Here is a 23,694-nt window from a genome sequence, read left to right as displayed (position 1 = left end):
TCTTTTTGAATTGGCGTCTTGATATTCTTTAGGTAAATGTCCAGTAGTGGAATTGCTGGATTGTAGGGTAGTTCTATTTTTAACTTTCCGAGGCACCTCCATACTGTCTTCCACACTGGCCGCACCAGTTTGCATTCCCACCAAAATGCACGAGGGTTCCTCTTTCTCTACACCCTTGCCAACATTTATTTCTTGTGTTTTTGATTTTAGCCATCCTGACAGGTGTGTGGTGAGAGTGCTCTTGCTAGTATACCTTCTGGCTTGCCGTTCGTGATTCCAGAAGGCAGAGTGTGCGGGGAGATGGAAAAGAAAAACCCCAAGGGGTCAGTAGGAAGCTCGTCATGATTTTCCCTGTTTGAGCTCTTGCAACTTAGGTCAGATTGAGGGCCATCCCACAGGTGTTGAATTTGCCAAGGCAGAGGAAGCCTGCGGACCGAGCCTACATTCGTGGAGCACCCAGCAGTGACCCCACAGGAAGGGACCATACTGACCTCAGTCAACACCCTTGTGAGGCAGAGGAAGAAACAGGCTTTGAGAGGGCCCAGCTGTGGCCTGGCCCCGCGATGGAGAATGATACCCAAGTCTCTTCCCACTTGCCTGGCTCCACCAGGAGCTGACAATTAGTTAACCAAGGCTGAAGAGCTTCTCATGGGGCATGGCGACTGCCGTCTATGGGGCAAAGGCTGAACTGGAATTCTGTGGGCAGGGGCAAGAGCCAGGGCGTTGGGTGGGGATGGGGCTTGGGCGTAGAAGATGGGGAGTCGGGGACGGTAGCAGAAGAGAAAGAGCAGCAGAAGGGATTCCTAGGCCATCTGCCGTCTCCAGATACTCCCTTGCTAAGGGCTAGTCCTTAAATTTCCTACCAGGGAGTAACTGACAGCTGTGTCTCATCCCCCATTTGTATGCGGACCATGACATACACTTCCAACCCCACCTTGTCCCTTAAGTGCCAGCCCAACCACCTTGCTGGTGGAGAACATGTCCATTTGAAGGTCCTCCAGGAAACTCAAACTGGAGTCTGAAGCTGAAATCCTTGTTTTCTTGTTCACACTTTGAGTGTCTGACGTGGTTGGACGCGCCTGTATCCACCCAGACCCACGCTCTGGCCTCCACACTCCACATCCGGTTATAAAGTCCTATCGGCTCTTCCTCAAATCTTTGAGGACTCCATCCTACCTGCTGCTGTCACAACCGGGGGCCTCGATTTTGCTGCTGGACTAACACAGTTCAATTCATCTCCCAGCCTTCCCTGCACACCACCCTCCCTGCTAACAGGTTAATGTAACATAGAAACCTAGCCAGGCATTCTCCTGATCAAAGTGTTTCGGCGGCTCCTCAAATATTTCTAGAAGATTAAGTCCAAACTCCTTGACTTGACCTTTAAGAGCCAGCCCTTGTCAACTCTCTGCCCTTCAGACACAGAACGGTGTCTTTCTGCTGGGTCTTACCATTGTTTCCCTCTTTAACTGTGCAGATACTAACTCCTCTCCTTGGAACCCTGCCCCCTCCCTACCTGGGAAATACCTGTTCATTGAAAACAATTTAAGGGGCGCCTGGGTGGCGCAGTCGGTTAAGCGTCCGACTTCAGCCAGGTCACGATCTCGCGGTCCGTGAGTTCGAGCCCCGCGTCGGGCTCTGGGCTGATGGCTCAGAGCCTGGAGCCTGTTTCCGATTCTGTGTCTCCCTCTCTCTCTGCTCCTCCCCCGTTCATGCTCTGTCTCTCTCTGTCCCAAAAATAAATAAACGTTGAAAAAAAAAATTAAAAAAAAAGAAAACAATTTAAAATCTAGGCTTGTAGATTCTGTCATTTTTATATGGTAATAAAATGAATTATTTATGTGCCACCCTCTCCTACAAGACCTACGAAATTTCGTAGTGATAGGATCCAGTGCTGACTCATCTATCTACTCAACAAATACTCAATGCTTAAAATATTCAGGCTCTGTGGCTGGTGTACTGATTTACAACACGCACAGGAATTTCTCCCTTACCCACGGCTTTACTTTCTGCAGGCACCTGCAGCCTTTTGGAAGCAGGTGATCCTCCTTCTGTCACACCGCCACAAGGTCAGTAGTAGCCTAACGCTACATCACAATGCTGACATCCGTCATTCACCTCACTTCATCACAGGAAGGAGAGTTACAGGACAACAAGATATTTTGGGAACAAGAGAGACTACATTCACCTTTTGTTATCGTATATTGTTATCATTGTCCCATCTTATTAGTAGTTATTGTTGTTAACCTCTTACTATGCCTAATTTGTAAGTTAAACTGTATATATGCACACATAGGAAAAAAAACATTAAGTAAACAGTTTGGTACTATCTGTGGTTTCAGGCGTCCTCTGGGGGTCCTGGAATGTATCCTCTGTAGATAAGGAGTGGGGGGCATGAATGTATAGACTTTGGAGTCAGAAAGGTCTCAATTCTTAGTTCATTTGAGCAAATTAATGTGTTATCATTTCCTTATTTCTAAGAACGGGAATATTAACAGCAGCAACTCTATCATCTGAAATGATTAGAGCTGTTGGTCAATGAACAGAAAATGTCAGGTAAAGTTGAGAATTGGAAAAAGATTCCTATGTACCTTACGCATGTTATTTTCAATTGGAAAAAGATTCCTATGGACCTTACGCATGTTATTTTCAATTGGAAAAAGATTCCTATGGACCTTACGCATGTTATTTTCAATTGGAAAAAGATTCCTATGTACGTTACGCATGTTATTTTCAATTGGAAAAAGATTCCTATGTATCTTACACGTTATCTTCATCTCAACCAACATATTCATTCACCAATCTCTCGACATAAGCCCAGGTCTTTCCTTGGAGCATGGGTCTGTTTTCCGGAGCCTTCTAACCCTTTCCTGCAGAGACCAAATCTATCATGTCTAGTCTAAAACTTTGAAGTTTGAGTTCTTTCAAATGAAGTAAGAACTTACGATTTCTTTCAAATGAAGAATTTAAGAAACATGTGCGAAGCCAACAAAGTACAGAATCTTTTCCACATTTTCGTGATTTGTCTGCCATCAGTCTTTAACAGTTTTGCCTGGACCTACTGATAGCATTTTTTTTTAAAGCAATTTGTCTCGGTTGAGACTTTCCAGAGAATTCATCTTACTTTTATCCACACTTGGTTGCCAAGCTGGAGCTGCTGTATGCAGTTAAGAATATGCAGATTATGACCTGCTGAATGAGGGGGCACGAGCCACACACGTGGGGTCAGCAGGTAGCTTCCTCAGCATCCAAGCCCCCCAGGGCCGCTTTGATGGAAGGTGTAGTTTCCAGACACTCACACAAAGGACGTAAAGTCACAAGATTTATTACTTACACATCCCAGCCAACGGGGGTGGGGGCACCAAGCTGGGGTTAGGGTGGCCTCCGTGCCAAGGTCACGGGTGAGCACGAGATAGAGAGCAGGGGAGCAAACCCCTGTTAACTTTAAGGAGCTTGGGGTGGAGGGTCTCACTCCAACTTTTCCAGGGCTTCACTCTAAATGGTTATTTTATTTTAAATTTTTATTTATTTTTGAGAGACAGAGAGAGAGAGACAGCAGGAGCTGGGGAGGGGCAGAGGGAGAGGGTGGGAAGCAGGCTCTGTGCTGATAGCAGACAGCCTGACGCGGGGTTCAAACCCACACACTGCAAGATTGTGACCTGAGCTGAAGAAGTCGGACGCTTAACCGATTGAGCCACCCAGGTGCCCCTGTGACAAAATATTTTAAGTTGTTCAATAAATAACTATGTGAGCTTCTGAAATTACAAACGCGTGTATTACAGGGTCTTGTTCCCAAAGAGCCCCTCCAAGTGGCTATTTCAAAAGGTGTCCAGAGAAACACAAAGCGGGGACTGATGGCAGGATTCCTAAACTCAAGTCCTTCCCTAAAGTGTCCAAATTCTGGGTGGGAGTAGGGTCGTCACCTGTAAATGTCTAGGCGTCTCGTCACCGCACCTCTTTCTCTGGCACTCACATCTCAACTGGTGGCCGTGCAATGGACTTACGTAATCACAGGAGCCACACTGGTGGCACAAACAAGTTGGAGGATAATCAGGACGGCGAGGGCTGAGGTGAACGTCGCCGCTGCAGGTGGAACTCAGGTGTGCCCGTGCAGCCGGCGAGCCTCAAGTGGCGAACATATTAATCATGTCCTTCTATGTTGTTTTCTGAGACTCTGATATCTAGGGCCTCGTTGACCCTGGAGACCGCTGCTCCCAGAGCCGGCCACTTCCTAGAGAGAGGAACTGATTCACTGTGAGCACGCCTTGCACGCACAAAGCCGCGGACCCGGAGCCCACGCCCCTGCCACCTTCTCCAGCGGCACCCACACTCAGGACCACTGTCTCCTGCCCTCCTCACCCCAGGGCCAGGTACCAGAAAACTAGGTTTTCTGCACCCCAGAGCCCAATGAAATTAACCAAACTGCGGACCCTGCCTTGCCCGTTCTTCCCCGTGAAAACCACGATAAAGGCTGCTGCCTGTGCTTCTCCCCGCCCTCCGCCTCCTGATGGACCCTGGTCTCGGCCGTGTGGCCTCCCAGCGTGTGGCACGGTGCGCCCCCTCCTCTTGGGATCGGTGAGTATAAAACAAACTAGCTTTTCAGTGCCGGTCATCTCTTGTTCTGCTGGCCCTGTAACACCTAATAATAACAAAACCTGTATGTTAAAAAAAAAAAAAGGGTGCGACGTACAGTGGTCTGTGGGTCAGAGTTAATGAGTGGCTTTTATCGGGAAGATCCAGTTACACGGAGAGCAGTTAAGACAGCGTCTGCTGAAGCCACCGTGGGAAGACTGGAGGTACTTAACCTGGTTCACGGCATATTACAATAATCCCCGTGTTTGCTGTTGCCATGATGAGGCCCCTGGGGCCACAGCAGCGAGTGGGCCCTGCCCTCACACCACTTTCAGGCTTCCACAGCATTTGTCAGGGGGCCCTCAGCTAGCCGGGAGGAGCAGAAAAGGCTCCCTGGGACCCAAGTACAAGTTAGCCAGGCAAGCAAATGGTATGTGGGCAAGCAAATGTTTGTTTTGTTTTTAATTTAAATTTTTTTAAATGTTTATTTACTTTTGAGAGAGACAGAATGCAAGCAGGGAGGGACAGAGAGAAAGGGAGACACCGAATCTCAAGCAGGCTCCAGACTCTGAGCTGTCAGCACAGAGCCCGAAGCGGGGCTCGAACCCACGAACTGTGAGATCATGACCCGAAGTCGGACGCTTAACCGATTGAGCCACCTAGGCGCCCTGTCGTTTTGTCTTTTATTTAAACTGAGGTAGGAACAGGTTTGGTCATCGGTAGGGGGCTGCTAAGACCAGCTGTGACTATGTCACATTCTGATGTGAGCAGAACCCTCCCGGTTCACCGAGAAGCATGAGCGAGGGGCCATCCCCCACAGTACGGCATTAATTGTGCATTTATACACTGCATGTACCTTCTACATCCTTAGGCAAGGTTAGTAACTGGGACACAGACCCGGCCCCTGAAGACCTCACAGAGAAGCTCCCCACCCAGGACACTATGGGACCCACAGGGGAGTGTGGGGTGGGGGGCAGAGACCAGCAGAGAGTTGGGGCTCCCGAAGCCGGTGGCCTGGGAAGGAGCACTGTTTTTCTATCACAGGGGCCGGCACCTTCTGGACCAGTTTGGCTCCAGACTGGGTCATGAGTCAGAAAAGCCGTTGTGTTCCAGTCACGATAAGGTCACAGAACCTTGCGTTTGTTTCCTCATCCGCAGAAAGGAACAACGTCCAACTTCCCCCTCTCATGACGAGAGACCCATAAGGTCATGAGAACTTACCAAAGAACCAGGAGACCTTCCTCGGCAACAGGATCCTGGCCCCCAGCTTTCCGTGTGGTGGGGCTCTCAGTACTGATCCTGTTAAATCCACTTCTATCTTTAGTGAAAACCTACAACGTTATTGCCACGAGTCAGAGAGATCGGAAGGTGTTAAAGCTGCCACTGGCATTCGGCCGTGATGCCTCACGCAGAGGGGACCAAAAGGTAACGAGACCAAGTTCCTCACACGACTTCAATTTAAATTAAACTTCCTTTAATGAAATAAAAAACAAACGGTGCATTGCATAATATCTGTGGTCACAGTATAAAACAATACAATTAGTTCATGTAACATCGGGTATGGACAAAAATACACGAGACCCTTTATTTGTCTACGTAAAATCTGGCAGATCCTTCTGTGCGACGCTAAGAAAGACAGAGAGTCAACTTTTTTTTTTTCTCCTCCTAGCGATCTGCGCGCAATATTTATCACGGAGAATTTGGTCAAACAGCAGAGGAGGACTTACCGAAATCCCAGATCCCTTCTCCCTCTGCTGCCATCGGTGAAGCTAAAAAAAAACACAAGTTTTCTGAAAGTAGCAAGTTGTGTAGTATTGCTTATTATTCCTGCCCAAAAGGCTCAGTCTTTGGCTCACGGATGTCAGTGACAAAATCATGGCTGCAGGCAGTCTGTAAAGCAAGAAGCGAGAGCCACCGGGGGAAAGAGACAAGGGTCTGGGCAGAAGGGATGTCCTTTGCCGGGATCTTAAGGAAAAGCCGCGTTGGGGGGGGGGGGGGGGGGGGGAGGGAAACACACAAATAAATACATTTCTAAATTAACATTTAAATCCAGTTGGTGAGTCAGAGTTCCATCGTCCCATGAAAAATCCGAAGCGTTGTTAAAAAGTCAGAGTTTGCATTTTTTTTCTTTTTTCTTTTTTAAAAAGTGAAAAGTGTTATGTAAACATCATGAAGTAAACAATTGAAAGTAAATTTGAGGCTTCTATCTGAACATAGCTTAGGCTCTTCCTGGGGGCTGTTTTTATGATTAGTTAAAAAAAAACAAAAACAAAAACAAACCCAAACTGTTTATAAAGTTTCTTTTTGTTAAGAAGTGCAATTTCATCTGTGTGAATTGTGGCTAGGTTCTTCTTCTGTTCACACCAGTGCCTCTGCCAGGAACCCCCTTCCAGAAGAGCACTTTGGGGGGGGGGGAGCCGTATTTGGTACAGCAAGAGAGTGTATCTCACATATTTAAAAGGACACACATTCCAGGCCAGTTTCTGGCCCTGGATGGAGTGAGGTCCCTGGTACAACACCCTGGGATTTCTTCCTCCTCTGTACCAGCCCCTAGGCGACTGGCAGTGTGGCCAGCCCCACGATCACAGGGTGGGGTTGGGGTCAATGCCTTAGCAACCCCAGCCTCGAGCTGCAGTGGCAGTTTGCAGTCAAATGCTCTGCCACGGAGCGATACCCCCAGCAGTGGCGGTTTGAGAGCAGAAGGTACAGCATGTGAACACCTGTCACTTGCCGTGTGTCTGGCGTGACCCATCCATGGTTTTACGCATACCTGGGGCCACCTGGCCACACTCACAGCAAGGTACCCTTTGCTCTACCAAGAAGGGCCTGCACTACGACAATCCTGAACCTTCTTTTAATGGTGATAACTGTGTGGACTCAAAGGGCACTGGTGTCCCTAACGTAGCACCTGTGACTGTGTGTTCCCTCTTCCGTTCCCGTATATACAATCACCTGGGACCCACCTCCTCTGAGATAGCATAGTTAAGAAACAACTGGTAGAAAAGACCCAAATCTAGTGCCATCAAGGCCTCCTCCTGTTCCTCTGGTCACCCGTGCTCGGGTGGGGCAGGTGCTGGGCTTGGAACTCACTTGTGCCACTACCGTTAACACGGCATCTACCGTGAGTGGTCCCCTAGGTGGGCAGGACAAAAAGGGAAGCGGGGTGGCAATCTGCCTCCTGGGGGTGACTCAGTGACAAGGGCAGAGTGGGCTGTGTGTGGGCAGCGCAGGGAGGGAAGCAGCGGGGACGATGGTGAGCCGGTGGGCGGGGGAGTGTGGCTCGTCTGGCCCCTTGTGACAAAGAGCCGCACATGAATGGCCATCATTTTGTAGGACTTTATTGCTCAAAACAAACGAATCTTTTTTCCCTTCGGAAGACAGAGCAGCGTGAGATCCGTCAGAGCCAGGATGAAAGCGCAGAGGATTGCAATGCGGGGCATGACTCACCAGTGAGCCTCAGAAAGCCCACTGGGATGCTTCCGAAAGGCCAGTGCTATGCAGGGGCAGATGCCTCGGGGAGCAGAGGAGCTCTTTTGGTCCGCGTCCTACTCCGGGTACGAGCAGTTGGGCAAAATGGATTGCTCTCAGATCTACTTTGTAGGCTGTTCACACGGCAGTAAATTGCTGGTTTCCTTCGTGTTCCTAACAGGAAAGCAAACATACCACAAAGCGTACCCTTGCTCGCTGACCCCCGGCGGGGGGTCTTACGACGACTTGAAGGGCTGAAAAGGTCATGGAAAATGCACGGTTCTTCCAGGCAATTTCTGATTCTGTGAAGTCGGTCAGTCTTGCAAGCAGCAATACACCTTCACATTAAGGAGCCCAAGCAGCCACGAAGGACGTGGGGTACACGTGTGGGTGCCCCTCGGTGGCCGAGGCCTTCGCCTTCCACGAAGGGCAGGAGAGGGGGACGGAGGTGACGTCCTCCTCCAGACACAGCCCCGGCACCCCCGACACTCCTGGCCCGAGCCGAGGACAGCTGACCCCCCAGGACTCTCTTCTGTACTCCCTGGGGCCCCCTGAGGCATGGCGGCCTCAGAACCATCGGAGTGAGGGCCTGCTCCTTCCCTTGTCCCCAACCTCGTCTTCCTTGAGGACCTTCTTACTGCCCCGGACAGAGGTGGCTGTGTATTTTTCTTCATATTCATTCTTAAGGCTAAGGTGGCAAGATAAGGTGCTTGGTGGGGAGCCAAATTCTAGATTCCAGGGCCATTTCAGCACGCTCACATAAAGCAAATACGAAAGAAATGGAAAGGGGGCAGAGAAGCAAAAAAAAAAAAAAAGGAAAAGAAAAAAAAAGCATTTGGGCTCAGTAAGAAGTTACATACTGCAAGTTTAGATTTCAAATGTCTAAACCCCTGAAAATACGGGGTGGGTAGGGTGGTCAAAGCCACGAATGAGCCTGCGGCACAGGTCTGTGTTGTCGCTGGGCCGGGGCGGACGGCTTCGTCTAGCGGCCCTCCTAACACGGGCCCGACACGGAAGCTGGCTCCCGGCGGGCAGCTCTGTCCTCCCCTAAGACAAAGAACTCTGAGAGCCACCGTCCTTCCTCACCGCGACCCCTCGAAACCAAACATACGAACACACACAGGTCAGAGATCTATAAACCGGTAGGAGAAAAAAATTAGACAAAGGGTAACCATTAAAAAGCCGCAGCCGGGAACACACACACACGATTGTTCTACCAGAAAGTGCCGTGGGAAGAAGAGTCGTGGGCTGGTAAACGTGTCCGCGCTCAGAACTTGACATGCGGGGGGGAGGGAGCGCCCGGTCCCACCTGAGATCGGAGAGGACTGGTTTCTAGTGTCACACACTGCGCGTGAAAAAGATCGCGGTCCTCCTCCCGCCCCGTCGCTCCTAGACCGCCCCTGTCGCGGCTCCCCCGGCGTGGCCTAGTCCATTTCCATGGACATGAGGCGGCGGCGCTCACGCCTTGTCTCCTGGACCTCCTTCTTACAGCACCAGTGGGAGCTACAGTACCCGATGAGGCAGGACAGGAGCCCGATGACGGTGGACAGGCCCACGCCGATCAGCAGCGGGTACTTGAAGGCGTTCAGCACTGGAGGGAAGGAACAGGGGGATGCCGGTCAGTGGTGCGAGGAGGCGGCCTCGGGAAGCCTGCCCCCTCCCCTCCCCTCCCCTCCCCTCCCCACCCAAGCGGGTGTCCCCGCGGGGCCCAGCTGGCACTCAAGCTGTCCCCAGCACCTAGCGCAGTGCTCCGGGCAGGAGCCCTCTGATCTGCCCACAAAGTGAGCACATGACACCCCGCCCGGTTCTGTGGGGGAGAAACAAAAAACCGGGAGAAAGATTTCGTTCGTTTGATGTCTCTGAATGTCAGCTTGCTTTTTAGGGTTTTGGCAGGAGACTGATTTTTAAAAGTCAGTATAAGGGCGCCACACATTCAGCAGCAGATGCGTCCTTAAAAAAAAAACAAAAAAACACAACACTGTTCATACATCAATTCTGTGCATCGAATAACTGAAGTGTACTAGCGGGGCTATTTTAAGTAACACTAGAGTCGATTATCCAGGAAAGTGAATAATTCCCTCCCTTGTTCAGGAAATCTGGCTTTTCATATGGAGCTACTTGAAACAAGGAATTTCTGCGATGCAAACAGGGGATAAATGACGAAGTTTCAGGAATGCACAGACACGGTACGGACCGCACACCCCCAAATCCCAAGTCCCTTCTCCCAGAAGCAGCAGCACTCTTTGCGCGGGTGCTAGCACGCCTGCCGGCAGCTGGCATTTAATGTCGCTCACCTTTCGGAAGAGCCCATCGTACGGCAGAGGAGACAGAGAGCCACAGAGGCTAAGGCATCCGTGGACAAGCTGGGGCTCCAGTTCCAGTCTCCCCCACACTGACATCTCCTCAGGGACACCCACTCAAAGCTCTCCCCTAACCCTCGGAGGCGCTGGGGCTTTAATTCTCTCCGGGGAATTTCTCCATTAACGTGTACTCTCAAGTTTTTGCAGAGAAGACAGGTTTCTCATTAGCCCAGGAACAGCTGCCCCCGCTCTGGGATGCTCGGGGAACAGAGGGGTGGGAAGGGGGCCCTCCGACCACCTAGTTAGAATGACTCTGGAGGTCGGTGTGGGCCAACAAAGCAGGGAGCCCCTTCTCGTCCCAGGGTTCCGGAGAGAACCCCCTGCATGCTAATGACACCAGTTGGACCCTCCCTTTTCCAAGAAGCAAAACCAAGAGGGCAGGAGGGGCAGGAACCCACTCACCACCTCTCCCGGGGCCCTGAACCCACTCCCTTGATGCCGTTCTCTGGCTCTGCCTGGCAGAATCCATGCCAGCCCCGTGACAGGGAAAGTGGGTCTGCACACAATTCGGAGAAACCATCAAACGTCTCTCCGGTAAGTGCTAACCACCACCTCCCGGTGGCGGCTCGGGCACATGATGCCGCACCTGGGGTAGCAGCAAGGCCTCCTTCTGCGTGCCGGCCCAGGGTAGGTCTACAGAGAGAGAGAGGGCCGGGTGCTGGGTGGCACATTCCTCGAAGGGCGGCCACCTGACCCTGTTGGCCGCCGCACAGCCCAGAGACGTAACCGGACGTCCTCCTTACCATCCATCTTCACAGTCACAAAGATGGGCTTGGAGTAGATCTCTGCCTCCTTCTGCCAGGAGCCTGTTGGGGACCTCACCCATGGGGTCACGGAGCAGTAGTAGTTGCCAAAGTCCTGGTCCTCGGAGCCATGGACTCGCAGCAAGAATTCCAGCACGCCGACACGCTCCAGGCTGAGCTCGCTCTTCCGGTCTCTCTCGGCCGTGGTCACAATCCCCTTCCGATCCAGAGAAGACAGGAGGACGGGAGCCTTGTCCAGACCGAAGGAGTGCACCGCGAACCAGGACACGTCAAAGGCCATGTCGTCTGTGGATTACAGACCACGCCAAAACCCCGGGTCAGCGCAACGGGCAGAAACGCCACACGAGGCTAACACGTGCGTAACCTCGCCAGGGGCCAGCGCTGGCCTGTATGCCTTGGGTCTCACTGGATCCTCGCGACCCCGCGATGACGGCCCTGTCACACTGCCCGCTCGACAGCGGGACCAAATACCTTATTCGAGGTCACAGAGCCAGGGGCGGGAGAATGTGTGGCTTCACCCAGGGAGCGTAGCTGCGGACTCTGCCCTTTTTTTTTTTTTTTTTTTTTTTTTACATTTATGTAGTTTTGAGAGAGACAGAGCACAAGCGAGGGAGGGTCAGAAAGAGAGGGAGACAGAATCCAAAGCAGGCTCCAGGCTCCGAGCTGTCAGCACAGAGCCTGACGCGGGGCTCGAACTCACAAATCGTGCGATCGTGACCTGAGCCGAACTCGGACACTTAACTGGCTGAGCCACCCAGGTGCCCCGACTCCGCCCTCTTTTTTTTTTTAATTCATTTATTTTGAGAGAGAAAGGCAAAGGGAGAATGAGCAAGGGAGGGGCAGACAGAGAGGGGGAAGAGAGAATCCAAGCAGGCTGCTGTCAGCGCAGAGCCCGATGCGGTGCGAGAACCCACGATCCGAGAGCAGGAGTCGGACGCTTGACCGACTGAGCCACCCAGGCGCCCCCGGAATCTGCCCTCTCTACCCTGCTGCCACCGCCCAGCCCAACGGGCACCCCAAACTGTCTCCCACAGCGGTGTTCCTTGACATTTCAGGCAGAAGAGCCCAGACCCAGAGGCCGCTAACCGTGGTCAAGGACAAAAGGTACGTAAAGTGACCTGTACACAATTCAGTGTCAACAGTTTAGATTTTATTGTTCTCAGTCCTCTTCTTCCCCGGCCGAAGCACTCAAGTTCCAGACAAGAGGGAAAAAAACGTCAAACTGAGAAAACTGAACACAACTTAACAGTCCCAGAGAGGAATACTACTGAACCTTAAAGTACCCTGCAAAACGAGGGCTCTAACAGCGTCAAATAAATGAAGATGGGCATCTGACAAAGAAGACTGGTACAAGAGGCAATGCTCACAGGGTGTGAAGTCAGAGCACGCGCCATGAGCCCCTGACCTCTTCCTCTGGCCGTTCCCATTGGAGCAGCAGTGTCAGAACTGGGACACATCCAGCAGGCAAGAAAGGACCACGAGGCCACAAACACGGTTTTCTTTCTCTGTGTTTAAATGTTTATTCACCTCTCAGAGCCAGTGAGAGAGAGACACAGAGCGTGAGCAGGGGAGGGGCAGAGAGAGAGGGAGACACAGAATCCGAAGCAGGCTCCAGGCTCTGAGCCGTCAGCCCAGAGCCCGACGCGGGGCTCGAACTCACGGAGTGTGAGATCAGGACCTGAGCCGAAGCCGGACGCTCAACCGACTGAGCCACCCGGGCGCCCCCAACACCGTTTTCTCTCAAATTCACTTGACAAGGCTTTCTGCATACATGTGAAATTACCCCACGTCCGTTAAACAAAAAGTAACATTTATCCACGAGCGAAAATACACCGGTGACCTCCAATAGCGCTACGTCAAGGCAAACGGTATTCAGGTGCTTACGTATTAAAAGAAAAAAATCAAAAGCAAGACTTTGTACAAAATTATCCACATGGTTAAGTCCTTTCCAACTTGCTCTGGAAATGCTAAGTGCCAGAGCAAACCTCAGCTCCCTACCCACAGGATGACAGCTCTCCACGCCAACGCTCAAAATACCTGCTTTCCCTCCCCCTCGTCCGCTGCGGCACTTGAGCAGAAAATCGGATTGTTCTCAGTGTGTGGGTCATCTCTTGCCAAGAAGACCAACTCCCCGGGGGAAGGGGGGGCAGAGGAAGTGCTGTCAACATCCTCACGCCCTCACGGTGCCAGGGCAGAGGGGGCCCCCGGGATCATGGTCACGTGCTTAGTGCAGCTGTCGCCTGCGGACGCGGGGCGGTTACCGAAGGCAAAGTCACAACTGCTGTCCCCGTTATGTGGGCTCCGATTCGTGCCCCAGTCCCGCCGCGCCTCACAGAGCTGAGGCCGGCCTGGAGGGCCAGGCTCCCGGGCTGGACCAGTACTGGCGGGCCACGTGGCCTGGAGGAGTGACTTAATTCCCGGAGGCTCAGTTTCCTCAGCTGTAAAATGAGTATCAACAGCTTCACCGTGGTTAAGTTAGCTATCTCTGCAAGATGCTTAGAACAGCACCTCGCACGTAGGAAGCGCTCACTAGCCCTACCTCCACAGTACGACACACACGGTCCACAAACAGGTGCTAACAGGGAGGGCGTTAGCGCCTGTAGCAGAGGCTCGCGGTGCCCGCCCCGACCAGCTGCTGACGGTGCTGACTGCTAACACTCTCACACCCGTGCCCTCTTGCCGAGGGTCAGCCTCAGCTGACGGAAGCCACCTCCTGGAGGTTAGGAAACACCCTTGCTCCCCAACCGTTCAGCCCGTGAACAGTGGCTGACTGACGGCGGGCATCTAAAAGCCCAGTCCCTCACCTCAAGGAGGCCATACTCTGTGGTACAACCCACGCGCCAGAACTTGCCGTGGGGAGTTAAGACTCGTTCTGAAGTCACGTCTTTGCCTGGCTTCCTTCCCTTGCCCGGCTGGACTCCCTCACTCCCTGGGCGCACAACTTCAATTAATCACTTGCACACCTGTCTCGGGGCTTTGCTTCTAGAGGGCGTGACCTAAGACACTGCCTCTAAAGGGCCACACGATCTGCCCCGTCCCTCCCCTTCTGGGCACAAGAGCGCCTTGGCGCTTGGCCCACGTATGTGATATGTCCTTTCCAAAAGAGAATTCCTTCACGGCCCATCGGATGCATGAGGAAAAACTGAATTATAGCGTGTGCTTAATTATTCAGAATCTTCCACCCACACCGTCCACGGGTGCAAAGTTCTGGAAAACTGTGATCTGCATGATAACAGCCACCTATAGCTTCGGTAATTACCCTGGGGGAAAAGACTCTTATATTAAGGGCATGATTAATATACGGGGACCCATTAATTTGCTGAGCATGAACATTTACATGATTTATTTTTGCACATGTCACAAACGAGCTTCAAGGGTAAACATGGTACCAACCGCTGAAAAGGGTGTACCTCCCCTCCTCCTGCCAGCCTCTATTACTTTCACTTCCGTTTCTACTTCTGAATCCCACTCTGTCCCCCCCCCCCCCAGTCCACATCTCAGCTTATTCGAGACCGAGGCACCCTACCCCGCACCTTGAGAACAGAGCTAACCAACTGGTGGCTCGGAGGGACTTCTTTTCTTTTTCACCAATTCTTCTTTCTCCCACCTCTAAACCTCAACCATGTTGAGGCTCCCTGCAAGAACCAATTCGGTATCAACCAGCTAGTCCCGGGGTCCGTAACCTGCAGCCCGCAGGCCACACCCAGCCCACCACCTATTTTTGTCAATAAAGCTTCGGTGGAACACAGCCAAGCGCATTTGCTTACATACTGTCCGCGGCTGCTCCCGCTGCGGAGGTGACTGCTGCGGAGGTGACTGCTGCAGAGGTGACTGCTGCAGGCCTCCCACGAGGCCAAAAATACCTCTCACCGGAACCCTTTATGGAACATAACTGCTGACCCTGCAGTAGTGGCTACCCGAACCGCGGGCCGGAGGGCCTGCGGCCACCCAGGCCTCCGCTGCTCGATGCCAGAGGGATCATGCCGTTCACTCTGGTTTCCCTGCAGGCCGTCCTCGCGTTGCTTACAACCTGCCCTGAATACAGAATGAAAACCTGCTTCCCGTGCCCACCCCAGGGCCACACATCCAGTGGTCTCTGCGCAGAGCTCGATTCCTTTCAAACCCTGCGGGTCTAAGTGTCAGGCGAAGACACCGACTGGTCGCTGAAGGGGGCCAGGCAGAACAGGTGTAAGACTGATGGCCCACGGCTCCCAGGCATCCTGTTGGCAGTGCTAATATTTTTTGCAAAGAAAAGGTTTACAAAGGTTTCCCAAGAATTTAAACAATAGCACCGCCTGGTCGCTCGCCCCATTTACTCTGCTCTGTATTTCATCACAGACTTAACACCACCTGATATTACGTTATATGGTGATTTCTGTCTCCTTAATCAGGTGGCAAGCTCCGTGAGAAGAGACGTGGAGTGTTCTAGTGCCTCCTCTATTCCCAGCACCTGTTGACAGAAGACGCTCAATGCATCTCTGAATGAATAAATGAATGAAAGACCAGGGAAAGGGGCTGGACTCTGCTGGTAGGTTTCGAAGCAGCTTGAATCGGCCCCGGAAGTGGCCCACTGATTGCCTTGAGAGCTCATGTTCCAGTGTCTGGAATCATCTAACGCACAGATGCCTCCATCGACAAGTATTTATTAAACACCTACTGAGTACCAAGTCCTGAGCTAGGCAATTTGGGATCAGCAGAGAGTCTAATCCCTGGCCTCCAGGTCTACGCAACACAGTGGGAAGACACGAGACACATTCAGGGAAAGCAACACGGAGCAGGAGGCAAGACAGAGAGAAATACCTGGATCCAGCGCTCCTCCTTCAACAGCGATGATACAAAACAGCTTGATCAGATCTCCCCGGATAACCGACGGTGTGTCTGAATGCACGGAGGCATTAAATATAGGACCTGGAAAACAGTGATGGCACCTCATTATTCCCGTTCACACTCGTGTTTAAATTCCATTCCTGGCGCTCTAATGGCCATCTAAATGTGGCCCGCCTTCCTTGGACCTGGGCTAGGTGGCGGTCTAAGGTGGCTTTGCTTCTCTTCAGAGAGACACGTGCATCACGCACAGTCAAATGAACGTCCTCTTCATTACAGCCACCACAGAACTCTTCCTACAGAATTACTTTTGCTTCTGGCTTTTCCCGTACCTCTTCTCTGATGACAACCGTGGTCCCATTCGAAGGCCACCCCCACCTGCCAGCCTGATACAGCCTGGGTTGCTTCTGCTTCTGTGCGGGTCACCTCCAGGCCAAGGTGGCAGGAGAGCAGAGGGAACAGGACTGGACTGGGGACACTTCTGGCCCCCGACGGGGAGAGCGGCCTCGCTGTGCTGGGGACAGGGGCTCTGCCGTTAGGAGGCTGAGATCCAGTGAGCAGACCAACTTGCCAACAATGACGACACTGTAGGGGGCACTGGCGGGCACCACAGGCTCCAATCTGTCAGGGGAAATCGAGGCAGCATGGGTATTGCTTCAAAACACTACCCACACAGGATCGGTCTTGCACACCTTCCTGAGAACACCTCTCCTTGACTTTCAGTTTGCTTTAAAAAAAGAACTTTTTCCTTCTTCCAGAGGCCAGAAGATGGTGCTACTCAAAGTGTGCTAACTGTATAGGGCACAGGTACTCCAAGCTTTCGAGTTGTGAGCACAAAAATGAGCAACAAAATTCGAAGTATAAAGAGTGAACACATAAAGAGAATTTAGTGCTAGAATTTCATAATATTTGCCACAGAGTCAGTTAGATGCATCTGACTGTAGATATCATTGCTACTATGCTATTTGATTACTAGACATAAGTAAGTGACTTATTAAATTAAAAAAAAAAAAAGTATGCCAGGGCGCCTGAGTGGCTCATTTGGTTGGACGGCTGACTCTTGGTTTCGGCTCGGGTCATGATCTCACGGTTTGTGAGTTCGAACCCCACGTCGGACTCTGCACTGATAGCGCGGAGCCTGCTTGGGATTCTCTCCCTCCCCCTCTCCCTAAGAATAAAATATGGGGCACCTGGGTAGCTCAGTTGGTTGAGCTTCTGACTTTGGCTCAGGTCATGGTCTCATGGTTTGTGAGTTCGAGCCTCACATTGGGCTCACTGCTATCAGTATAGAGCCGGCTTCAGATCCTCTGTTCCCCTCTCTCTCTGCCCCTCCTTTGCTCATTCTCATTCTCTTTGTCTCTCTCTGTCTCTCTCTCTCTCAAAATAAAAATTAAAAAAATAAAATAAACTTCAAAAAAAAAAAGTATCCCTTTGCACGGCCGCAATCTGGCTCCTATCCTCTTCACTCCTTTTACTCCTCAGTTTTATGTGGCAGCATTACGTAGCTTTCAGCCAACCTGATCCAAAGAGCTCAGTATTTACCTCATTCTAATTTCTAAAATCTCAGAACAGGCAAACCTAAAGAAGGTTCCAGAATACCTATGGGACTTCTCTTGGGTTTCCTGGGAAGCAAAAAGAGATGGCCCTGGACACAGATTCTGAAACTCATTCAAAGCTAAAAATATTGTGATTACTATCTTTTAAATCAGATCATCAAAGAGCAGGAAGTACTTTTTTTTTTTTTAACACCTAAAAGAAATGACCGAGAAAGAGTGTGAAGGTCATGCGAACCAACGAGGCAGAGTCGAAAAGGCTGTATTTTCACTTCACCGTGAGCGGGAAGATGAACTGCTCGATTGCTTTCCTCACACCAAGGACCAGAGTGGTCTGTTCTGCTGGGAGAAAGGCAAAGGGCGGGTGGAGGAGACGGCAGCCTAGGGGGGTGGGGCAGCCCTGAGCAGGTTGTGGGGAGAGTTCAGATGAACCACGGACAGCAGGAGGGCATCAACTCTGGGGGCAGGGCAGGGGGATCATGACAGAATGGCGGTCCCGGGCATGGGGAAAGGGATGAAAGCAGAGAGAAGAGGGAAGCCTGACCTACGTGTGGACGGCCTGCCCTTCAATTAACTGCCCTCCCAGCCACGGTTCCCACAGGTCCTGACCAGCCTGGATTTGATCTACCTGGATGGCTCCCTGGGAGTGCACGTTAGTAGCAGCCAAGGTGACCTGTGAGGACCACACGTTTTCTCTGACTAGAAACAGAGCTCCACCAAGGGGCTTTCTGGAAGTGTCCAGCCCCCTTCTGACAGACCACAAAATGGTAATAAAACAGGAAGAGCCTCATCATGGATTTAGGTTTCTAAATTTGAACCCACAAAGGAAGACTTACCAATTTGGACAAATTTCACTTTCGTTTCTTTGTATGTCCAAAGAAAACCCAAAATGCCTTGTAGGTCACAAGTTATGGTTGTCATTTCCCCTAGCGGCTACGGCTGTGGGAACAACAGAGCACTTGTGCTACGGCTCACGATGCAGACAAGGGTCTGGGAAAAGGCTTCATTGTGATATATAAACGGCGGTGCACTTCCTTCTAATGAAATCAACAACTTGCTGTTAATATGGGTCTTTATGCCAGCCTTGGAAATATTTTTATTATGGTCAATTTCTGTGGTAGTGCTGTTTTTGCGAGGGAATTTGGTTAACTTCACAGACGACAGACGTCGGCACAGAGAATGTAAGTGAACAATCAGAGTCACTAGATGTCCCCCGATTCCTAGTCTGCAGAGAGTAAGCACATGGACCACTTAGTTTTTAAATACAAACACCGACAGGACCATGTTCCAACTCCAGCCCCTAAAAAAAAGGTTATAAACAGCAGTGTTTTTGTGAAAGCCCAAACTGTAGGCCACCCACATGTCCATCAATAGGGTAATGGTTAACTAAATTTTCTAGGAGGTGTAGTCATTAAAGTTGTTATTTACCTAGAATTCGTTTTAACATGAAAAATACGTATCTTATAAGGTTAAGACGGGAAAGCAGATCATGCAAATGTATATACGGCCTGAAGTCACAGTCATGAAGAAAACACGGAAGAGAAGATTTCTAGGAAGACAGACAACACCAATTAACAAGGTCTGGTAGGTTATGGGTAATTCTTTTCCTTTTCTACTGTATCATATTTAAAGTTTTTTCTCTTTTAAGGAGAAGAGCTTTCGTATTATCCTTTTTGAAAGGCCAAAACCTTGAACACCATAACATTTAATCCATATTTCCCCCTGACACTTTGGGTCAGTGACATTCATGACTCAGCAGGGCCCCTTGGGAAACACTGTCCTCGTACCAAGAGGCAAGTACCCCCAAACCAGAGGATAGAAAGGTGGACACCAGAAAGGACCTCTTTGACATATGGCTCTTATGGTGTGCTGCTGATTTTTAGGAAGCAAACACTCTTCAATATCAAGTCAGTGCTTGCTGGCAGTCAATCGGGGTGAGGGCACTGTGCTGGAAGGATCTGATGGCAACTTTTCCTAACTCAACTGTGAACTGGCCATGACAACTGCATGGATTAAATACAATAAAAACCTCAGCCAGTCTAAGACCGAAGCCAGTCTTCAACCTTTTATCATTTTATCTGTTGTGCAGAGATTTAAAGAATTGAGAAATAGATTCAATACCCATTCCTCACCCAGGAATAAAAAGATCTTATGTCTCCCTTCTTTCCCATAACAATTCGAGAGAAACAGCAAATAACAAATGTAAAACAAGATGGAATAAACTCCTATGGAGAGTAAAACAGATACATGAATGAAACACAAAGACCACATAATCCTCTGAATATCAATAGATACAGAGTAAGTATTTGACAACATTCACCATCTCTCATGGTAAAAACAAACAAGCAAACAAAAACAAACAAAAAAAACCACTCACCAAACCAGTAATGAAGGGAAACTTCCCCAACTCAATAAAGGGCATCTATGAAAAACCCACAGTTACAATGATTCTTAATGGTAAAAAACTGCAAACTTTCCCCGTAAGATCAGGAACCACACAAGGATATCCTCTCGTGCCACTACCATTCAACATTGTACTAGAGATGCTAGCCAGGGCAATTAGGCAAGAAGAAGAATTAGAAGGCATTCAGTTTGGAAAGGAAAAATTAAAATTGTCTTTATTCACAGATGCCATTTCATTGTATTTAAAACAGTCCAAGGAATCAACCAAAAAAAAAACCAAAAAAAACAATTAAAACTAATAATAAGCCCAACAAGGTTACAGAGTCTGACATCAATATGAAAGGTTGCAGAACCTGACATTGATATACAAAAATCAGTTGTGTTTCTTTCTATACCCTTGTAACGAATAAACAGAAAAGGAAATTAAGAGAGCCATCCCAGGGGTGCCTGGGTGGCTCAGTCGGTAGAGCGTCCAACTCTTGATTTTGGCTCAGGTCATGATCTGCTGGTTCGTGGGCTCCTGCTCCATGTCGGACTCTGTGCTGACAGCATGGAACCTGCTTGGGATTTTCTTTCTCCCTTTCTCCCTCTCTCCCTCCCTCCCTCCCTCCCTCTAAATAAATAAATAAATAAATAGCAATTCCATTTACAATAGCATCAAAAAATAAAATACTTAGGATAAATTTAATGAAAGAAGTTCAAGATTTGTATGCTGACAACTATAAAATATCACTGACAGAAATTAAAGAAGGCCCAAATAAATAAAAAGATGTACCATGTTCATGGATTGGAAGGCAATACTGTTATATGGCAATCTCTCCAAACTGATCTACAGATTCAACAGAAGTCCTATCAAAGTCCCAGCTGTCATTTTTGCAGACATTAATGGGTGATCCTAAAATTCATACAGATATGAAGGGACCTAGAAAAGCCAAAACAATCTTGAAAAAGAACAAAGTTGGGAAGGCTCATATTTCTTGATTTCAAAACTTACCTCACAGCTCAGTAATCAAACAATGTGGTACTGGTATAGGAATAGACATACAAAGCAATGTTATAGAACTGAGAGTCTAAAACAACCCTTACACTTATGGGTAAATGATTCTTGACAAGTGTGCCAAGACAAGTCAAGGGGGAAAGAAGAGGCTATTCAACAGATGGTGCAAGAACAGCTAGTTCTTCACATGTAACAAGGCAAAACTGAATCCCTTCCCCTGCCACACACAAAAATTAACTAAAATGGATCATAGCCCTAAATGTTAAGAGTTGAAACGTAAAACTGTTAGAAGAAAACAGAACCATAAATCTTCACAACCTTGGATCAGGAAATTGTTACCTGGACAAGACACCAAAAACATAAACAAAAAAAGAAAAAACTAAATTGGACTTCATCAAAATTAAAAGGTTGCATGCTTCAAGGGATACCATCAATAAAGTGAAAAGACTACCCACAGACGGGGAGAAGGTATTTTTAAACAATGTATCTGTGAAGGGGCTTGTATCCAGACCGTATGAAAAACTCAACTAACCAATGATAAAAACATAAATAACTCAATTTAAAAATGAGTAAACAATCTGACCAGACATTTCTCCAGAGAAGATACACATATGACCAATAACTCCACGAAAGGATGCCTAACATCAACAGTCATTGGGGAAATGCAAATTAAAGCCACAATAAAATACTACTTCACACACCCACCAGGTTGGCTCTTCTAGAAAAGATGGAGAATACCAGGGTTGGTGAGGATGCGCAACACTTAGAACCGTCACACGTTGCCGGTGGGAATATAAAACTGAGCGGCTGCTTTGGAAAACAAACATGGCAGTTCCTCAGAGTTTAAGAGAGCTACCATATGACCCAGCATCACTCCTCGGTGAGAAATGAACCCTCGTGTCCATCCAAAATCTTGTACACTAATGTTTATGCCAGCATGATTCACAGTAGCCAAAGAGTGGAAACAACTTAACGTCCATCAACAGACGAATGGATAAACGAAACGTGGGACGTCCACACAATGGAATACTATTCAGCCACGAAAAGGAATGAAGCAGTGGCACACGCCCTAACATGGACGCTTGAAAACATCATGTAAAATGAAAGAAGCCAGGCACAAATGTCCACATATGTGATTCAATTTATGTGAAAGGTCCAGAGGAGGCAACTCTACAGAGACAGAAAGATTAGTGGCTGCGGGGGGCTGGGGGTGGGGGTGGGGAGTACTAATGAGTCGAGTTTCTTTCTGGAGCGATGAAAAATTCCGGAAGAGATTGTGGACGGTTGCACAACTCTGTGAATATACTAAAAACTACTCAATTGTACAGTTCACATGGGTGACTTTTCCAATGTGTTAACTGTAATTCAATAAAGCTATTATTAAAAAAACAAACAAGCAAATACACAACAAAAGAAACTTGTGCTTTCTCTGCTCTTTCCAAATCTCAGGGTTTAAATCAATATTTCCTCTTCAGTAACCTAAAGGTTAACGGATTAGAAGATGCCAGAAGACAATTTTTTTAAGTTTTTTTAAAATTTATTTTGAGAGAGTGACAGAGAGAGAGAATGAATCCCAAGTAGGCTCCATACTGTCAGCTACAGCGTCTGTAACATCAACACAGCGTCTGATGTTAACACAGGGCTCAAACTCAGGAACCATGAGATCATTGGCTAACGTAAAGTGAGCCAAAATCAAGAGTCAGATGCTTAACCAACTGAGCCACCCAGGTGCCCCAAGATAATTTCATTATAGTATTAAAGTTTATGTTAATATAAAATAATACTAAAAAAAAAAACTTTAACAGAAAAAAATAAACTTTAAGGTCTAGTTTACTTTTAATATAAAAGGTAATCATTTAATTCAACAAATATCTCGTATTCACTATGCTGATTCAATTAACACTTGAATTTTTACAGGTGAGTATAAATGAACACGTTCAGAAATTTCTCCCTGGGATCCATGGGAGATTGACTGAAAACATTCAACATTAAACTCACAAATGATGATCGTTCACCTTGATATCCTAAACAAAACTGGGGATCAAACACTTTTAACTGACCTACCTACCAAAATGCACACACATAGGCAGAGATTTCAGAAGAGCTTCATGAATTACACAGATGAAAAAGAAACATTTCTCTATGTATCCATGCCATTAAAAAAAAAAAAAAAAAGTGGACCTTTCCGCCTTACAGGCATAAAAACATTCTACTTAACCAAAGATAAAATCAAGTCGGAAATAGATACAAAAATGCCCTTGTTTTAACATGAACACCACCAATAACTATTCCTAACGAACCGGTGACAGGTACATTCATTCATCCATACCACCACAGCTCTGGTAACTCGATTAACTGACGGGAAATCTTTCTCCAGTCCCAAAGCAAGGGGAGGCATAAGGTCAGAAGCTCACCCCCTACGGGGAAATAATGCTCTGTAAGTTGGACCAAAACTAGTGCCCATCACCTTCAGTCCTGGGGACCCCTAAAGACCCACTAAAGAGTGAAAGCTATGGGGCTGGATGCCACGGGGGTCTTGGCTCTGAACCTTGCACTTCTGGCAAGCCATTTACAACGCCTCTGGGGGTTCAGCTCCCTCTTCTCTTTGTTCTCCACCGTGTTCTCTAAAGGATCTAAAATAGCTGAGTTTGGGTTCATCTATTTAAAAAAAAAAAAAAAAAAAAGGTAGTTTTTACACACAAAAACTGATACACGAATGTTCACAAGGATTATTTGCAATGATCCAGGAACTAGAA

General features: G+C 48.8%; 1 protein-coding gene and 1 long non-coding RNA gene across 2 annotated transcripts in view; one reads left to right on the top strand and one right to left on the bottom strand.

The window, feature by feature from the left end:
- The first annotated feature begins 5,823 nt into the window (after positions 1–5,823).
- Positions 5,824–6,576, top strand: LOC115519962. The gene is made up of 2 exons (XR_003970643.1): positions 5,824–5,994; positions 6,239–6,576. It is a non-coding gene; the product is annotated as an uncharacterized LOC115519962 (long non-coding RNA).
- PTGFRN (prostaglandin F2 receptor inhibitor) overlaps positions 6,022–23,694 on the bottom strand; it is an 85,975-nt gene continuing 68,302 nt past the window's right edge. Inside the window, exons 7-9 of the mRNA XM_030323862.1 lie at positions 15,962–16,069; positions 11,141–11,446; positions 6,022–9,628 (exon numbers count right to left, since the gene is read on the bottom strand). Of these exons, the coding sequence (XP_030179722.1) occupies positions 9,462–9,628; positions 11,141–11,446; positions 15,962–16,069 (581 nt within the window). The 3' untranslated portion in view covers positions 6,022–9,461. The remainder of the gene's footprint in view (positions 9,629–11,140; positions 11,447–15,961; positions 16,070–23,694) is intronic.

The sequence above is a fragment of the Lynx canadensis genome, chromosome C1 (genome assembly GCF_007474595.2).
Source record: "Lynx canadensis isolate LIC74 chromosome C1, mLynCan4.pri.v2, whole genome shotgun sequence".
Taxonomy (NCBI): Eukaryota; Metazoa; Chordata; class Mammalia; order Carnivora; family Felidae; genus Lynx; species Lynx canadensis.
Note: the sequence above shows the minus strand (reverse complement) of the source record. Positions and strands in the feature narration are given on the sequence as shown.